The sequence below is a fragment of the Musca autumnalis genome, unplaced genomic scaffold (assembly GCF_047663935.1).
Source record: "Musca autumnalis isolate F117 unplaced genomic scaffold, ASM4766393v1 scaffold_1, whole genome shotgun sequence".
Lineage (NCBI taxonomy): Eukaryota > Metazoa > Arthropoda > Insecta > Diptera > Muscidae > Musca > Musca autumnalis.
The window spans coordinates 323,899,002-323,904,891 of NW_027411644.1; the positions used below are offsets into that span (position 1 = coordinate 323,899,002).

The 5,890-nt window shown below is 36.7% G+C and overlaps 2 protein-coding genes across 3 annotated transcripts; one reads left to right on the top strand and one right to left on the bottom strand.

The window, feature by feature from the left end:
- The first annotated feature begins 984 nt into the window (after window positions 1-984).
- On the top strand, window positions 985-4,082 carry LOC141390100 (bolA-like protein DDB_G0274169). Of its 2 annotated transcripts, XM_073962618.1 has the most exons (4): window positions 985-1,092; window positions 1,979-1,989; window positions 2,051-2,265; window positions 2,323-4,082. In XM_073962618.1, exons 1-4 carry the CDS (start codon window positions 1,073-1,075, stop codon window positions 2,470-2,472), a joined length of 396 nt encoding a protein of 131 aa, XP_073818719.1. In that variant the 5' UTR covers window positions 985-1,072; the 3' UTR covers window positions 2,473-4,082. The 2 variants fall into 2 exon arrangements, with proteins under 2 accessions (XP_073818719.1, XP_073818720.1); XM_073962619.1 differs by lacking the exon at window positions 1,979-1,989 and having other exon boundaries at window positions 995-1,092.
- On the bottom strand, window positions 2,486-4,054 carry Ppox (protoporphyrinogen oxidase). Its single transcript, XM_073962617.1, has one exon. The coding sequence runs from the start codon at window positions 4,052-4,054 to the stop codon at window positions 2,621-2,623; it is 1,434 nt and encodes a 477-aa protein (XP_073818718.1). The 3' UTR covers window positions 2,486-2,620.
- Window positions 4,083-5,890: the final 1,808 nt, after the last annotated feature.

A 5,890-nucleotide genomic window follows, 5' to 3' on the forward strand; every position in this document is an offset into this window, starting at 1 on the left:
GTGTGCCGTGGAAGCAAAATGGAGTGCATCCTAGCTGCGCGCTCTCTTGTAAAATTCACAGGTGAATTCATAGGAAAAGATGTACTCCAGAGGCAATTGTTCTAGTGATTTAACTGCATCCGCGGATGCAAACTTTTTGCTGGGTTAATAATATACCAAAAGCTCTAAAACCCTGCCGGCTTCAACTCAAATGACTGATGAACACAAAAACTTAGTCCCGGGCCACACTAGTGTAATTTCATTGAAATTTTGACATGAAATTATGCGTCTATAGATCGAGTAAAATCATGAAATTGCTGTAGTGGGAATTCAACCTAAGAACACCTAATTTCATGAAATTTTTTTAATGAAATTCACTCTAGTGTGGAACGCGACTTACGAATTCAGTAACTTTCCACATCGGAAAATTTCATCCGAATGTACGTGTGAATGTTCAAAGAGGATCTATATTGGAAAACATCTTCGAGTACCTCACTTATAAAATAAGCGTAAATGATGTAAACAAAATGCTTGAGGAGTGAAGTGTGTCTCAGAACATACCCGAACATTTTACAACTTTTTTGTGTACGAGAACGGTTTTTCGGGTAAAGTAATAGTAGTAAAAATTGTATAAACTTTTTAGTTCTGGAACAAAGCTTTTGTCTTTATGCTGAGCCATGGCACAATTACCCAGGTAGTGGCATCGTAAAATTTTGAATATGTTATGTCAAAACTTTATGTTGTTGGAGAAAATACGACAAAAATTATTTTTTATAAAGGGATTTGACTTTTCATGTTCGATCAGCTGGTGTGATAGCTCTACCTGGGTAATTGTGCCATGGTGTAGGCCCTATCATGGTACAATAATACAGGTAGCATTATCATGCCAGCTGATGGTAACATAATGTGTCAATTGCATTGAATGTATGTCAAATTTTGACATCTTATGTTGCCAACAATTGCCGATGCGGCTACCTGTGTATTTGTACCATGGGCCCTATTAATGTAGGCTATCATTTTTATATGAATAGTTCGCGCTGAAACGAAGAAGAGGCAAAGTCCCATATTTCGGAAATAAACATTCTATTAGGCAATGAATACTACAATTCTAAGGTATTTAAATTATCAATAAACTAAATCTTAAGCTGGCCATTTCCGGATCGTTCTGGAATTTTTATCACAGAAAATTGTTATACATATGTATCTATATTATTGGTCTTCCAAAACATTGCGTAAAAAGTAGTAGTAAAGTTCTGCCGACAGCAAGGCTGACTTCCGTATCGTCAAAATATTTCAGGGAGCAGGTTGAGTTAACATTAAGCTTGGATAAAATTATATTTTTATAAATTAAAATTATATTATTATAAATTAAAATTATATTATTATTTTAAATCCAGTTTTCTTAAGTAGCCGGCCTTTGGGGGATTAAAGAGCCAATCTAGGGAACGGGAACAACATTTTCTTTTAAATTAAAAATTTTCTCTAAGTAGACGACATTTAACAAGGGAATTTTCGGAACTTCGGAGGTCCATATCTCGGGAAGTATGGACTTGCGCAATAAATGTTATATATATTTGTGATCAAGGTGACGAGACCTACCTGCGAAAAAATTTGGTCCCGATCCGAGCTATTTCAGTCATACATTGTTCCTCGAAAATGTAAATAAATGCATCAGAAATAAAATACAGCTTGCATTTTACCTCCGTTAAAAATGCGCAATTTTTGACGTTTTGAAACACAGTATTGTCAACTTTTATTTGAACCTTTCATTCATAATTCAGTGTTTTAATATTACCGATTTTTTGTCGGTAACTTAAAAAATGAGTTTACTAAACACGTCAAAGAAATCCCCAAGAATGGCCTTAAGATTGACCTGTTCCCATGGTTTTTTTTCCAAACATCCAATATAAATTTTCTCTGATAAATACAAGCTTTTAATATATTCTTTAATTTATTCTTTACTTACAAAACTGTCCTTGTGAAAATTGCAACTGTCAAGGCTAAGGAGGCGTGAGTAGTTGCACGGAAAACAAGTGCATTAATCATAAAGTTAAAATATCTTCATTTTCAGCTGCATACTTTCTTTTGACAAATAAAATGAGTACCGCCATTGGAAAATCAGGTCCGGTAGAAGAGGCCATTGTCTCAACTCTGAAAGAGAATTTGCAGCCGGTACATTTGGAGGTGGTGAACGAATCGTACATGCATAATGTACCCAAAAACTCGGAAACTCATTTCAAAGTTCTTGTGGTATCAGAAAAATTTAATGAGTTACCCTTAATTAAGGTAAGATTATCTGGAGCAATAGTTTCCACCATAATTGAAAATCTCTCTGCTTTCCAGCGACATCGTTTGGTAAACAATATTGTAAAAGAGAAATTGGCCGACCTTTTTCCCCATGCACTTTCTATTGAAGCTAAAACTCCCAAACAATGGTCTCCCGACTATACCCTCGAACCAAGTCCAAATTGCAGAGGTGGTTTTGGTAAATGAGAAGGACACAATATACTTTGTAAAATACTAACAAATTCTTCAGGAATTTCTATTTAATAGTCGTTATAAAAATGTAAATAACAATAAATATTGTCTAAGCTTTGAAAGGGTTCGTGGTTTAAAACCTCTATTGTCTTTAATTTTAGTTCTAATTTAGCACAGGCAACTCCTCCACGCTCATGCGAGCCGATAGAATAACATCATTTATGCCGACACCATCATAGGCAGCACCACACAATGACAAAGGCAATTTGTAACGTTGTATATAACGTCGTATATCTTGGACGCGTTGTTTGTGACCCACATTGTATTGGGGAATGCATTTCTTGTGGATGTGGACACGTGACATTTTCGGTTCTTGTTTTATATCCAAGATTTGGGAGACCTCGCGTAATGCAATATCGAGTAGATCTTTTTGGGTGGGATTTTTTCCATATAACTCTTCGAACCATTTGCCACCCATCATAACTGTTATCACTGTATTCTCCTCCATATTGAAGATACAGCTATCGAATATAACCCCCAATATTGGTCTCTTTTCCAATGGCGGAACCAGGAATCCAAATGCTGGTTGTTTCAATACATCTTTGCTGTTGTATTGAAGATTTACCACGGCCACATCCACATATGGTATGGTCATTAGTTGCCCTGCCAACCCTGGATGTTGGTCTTTAACACAAGCTGCCAATTTAAAGCTAGGTATTGAACTGATAACATGTTTTGCCTCAACATGTTGTCCTTTTATATTCAAACGAGCTGAATTTTCTGTGAACAATATTTCACGGCATTCCGACGTCAAGTTTACTTCTACATTGTGTGAAAGCAAATAATCGTTTAAAGAGCGTGGCAATGTCTCTAAGCCATCATTAACTCTGTACATGCTCCATTTGTTTTTCACTGCCTCCTTAAATATTGTCGGTTGATTTTCCTTAAACAGGCCCATTGACGTGGTTTCCTTTTTCTTCTTGTCGTTCAATTTGCTAAGGAATATACCCTTCATTACACCACCATATTGCTGTTCCTTTTCGAATATTTCATCCATTAGGAAACGTACACTAATTTCCTTTGCATCTCCGGCACAAATGCCACAAATCATGGGGCTAATTGCATAATCCGCCAATTCTCTTCCAAAACGGCGACTGACAAAGTCGTAAATTGATTCGTCTCCAAATTTGATCTTTTTTGGTGCTGATTTTAGGTCATTCAGTATAGCCATTGCTAATGGTTGACTAAAGGGCGGAATTGTTTGCAGTACCCCCTTCAGACTGTTGGGCAACATGCATAGTTGACCTTTAGCATAAATCATACGATTTTTTGCTGCAACATGAGACGATATAACCGCTTCGATGGGCAATTGTAAATCTTCAATCATTTCCAATGTGTTAGCACCAGATATGCCTTTAGGTCTTATGGTTCTCGGTCCAGCTTCAAAAATGAATCCACGATCTTTGTGTTTTTCCGTTTTGATCCATCCTCCAATGCGACTGGATGCCTCAAATATGGCAGTTGGTTGCCCAAATTTCTTAAGAAGGTAATATGCGGCCGATAAACCACTTAGGCCTCCCCCCAAAACGATGGCCATTGTAATATCTCGATTCGATAGATTTTGGGAGGTTGCAGCTCAAATAAACTAGAATACAATGCCCCAATTCACAATGACACAACGAAAAAGGAGATAAAACAGAATTGCGTTAATAAAACAAGGGAGACTTTGTTACGAATGAGATAAGAATACAAACACCGACAATTGTTACGAATAACTAACAAAGCAAAACTAAAACAGCTGTAGACCACAGAGTTCTATAAATCGAGAAATTGATACCTAGCATTAGGAATGTCCACACCATGTGGTATGATAACGAAGTGACACATATTCTTTAGAAGAATTTGGCAGGAAAAAAATTCTTAAAGCTAGGTATTTCGCCCTTTGGGCGAAACCTATAGCTCTGCGTGTTGCGTGTGCTTTCAAAAATACAAAAACAAAATACAAGTATTTCAAATTGAAAACAACAACAAATACATGTATTTTGTATTTTTGAACGCACACGCAACACGCAGAGCTATAGGTTTCGCCCAAATAGGCCTGTTCGATAACTTCGTAAGTAAAAAGTATTTCGTCACTATAAATGCCCGAACACGTAACCCCCAAAACCAAAACTTTACAGGAGAAGCAAAAAACGTTATAAAATTAAAAACTGTTTTATGGAATATTAATCTTATGAAGGCGAGTATATGGGATATTATCGATCATATACGAAGGGGGAAAAAGTAGTGAAACCAAAACCGCTGAAGTGCTTAGTTTTGAAATCCTCCATTACAACAAAATCTACAATATTATCCCATTTTCCGAAATGCCATTTCTTGAATAGGATCGTTGTTTTTGAACATGCCAGAGCATGTATTTTAGCTTTACGTATCAGATTACGTCAAAAACGCATTTCGATTTTCATGTCGGTTACGTCTTCGGGCATTTATGGTGACGATTTGAAAGTTCTTGCAACTACTTGCAAGTACTTCTTATTTCTCTTTTACTGAACAAGTTTGTTACCGAACAGCATATTGTTAAGCCCTGCGTACATAAGCTGCTTTGCCTGGTTGCCTTGCTTTCCTGCTTCATGTTTGACATAATAAAAATAAAAGAATAAAGGATCCGAGCAAATTTCGAACTGGGTTGCCCTTTTCTTTTTTATTCTTTTATCAGAAGCAAGCAAGGCAACCAGGCGAGGCAGCTTATGTACGTAGGCCTTAAAAGTTTGTACAAATTTGTACAAACTTTTGAGTTATCGTACAGACCCCAGCAAAATGTTCGATGCCAAAGATGCCATTCAATCATGGGTGCAAGTGATCTGGCATGTCATCTTTTTAGCAACTTCATCGATGAATTTTATATGAGCGTGGACCCCAAAAAATGCTATTCATTTTTGGATCCAAAGCATGTCATTTTCACCAATGCTTTGGCATGTCATTTTCACCAACCCTTTGCAATGACATTATCATTACGACGAGAGTTTTAACAACGTTGGTTGTTATTTCCAGTCTCCGAAAACATCAAGCCTATTGCAAATAATTAATCTTATATATTTAGAAAAATGTGTATAAATAAAAACACAAAATTCATCTCTATTGGTTCAATGGAAGGGTTCAAATGCTGATGAAAAGATGGGATCTTTTACGACTTCTTTAGCATGGGTTCAAAATCTGATGAAAAGATCAGATCTTTCACGACTTCCTTTGCATTGGTTCAAATGATAATGAAAAGATCGGACCTTTCACGACTTCGTTTGAACCAATTCAAAAGATGCCATGCAATCATGGAACCCCTTCCTTTAAATTTTGCTGGGATCCCTATTGGATCGATGAAATAGGTTCAAATGCGGATGAAATGATCGGATCCTTCACGACTTCCTTTGCATGGGTT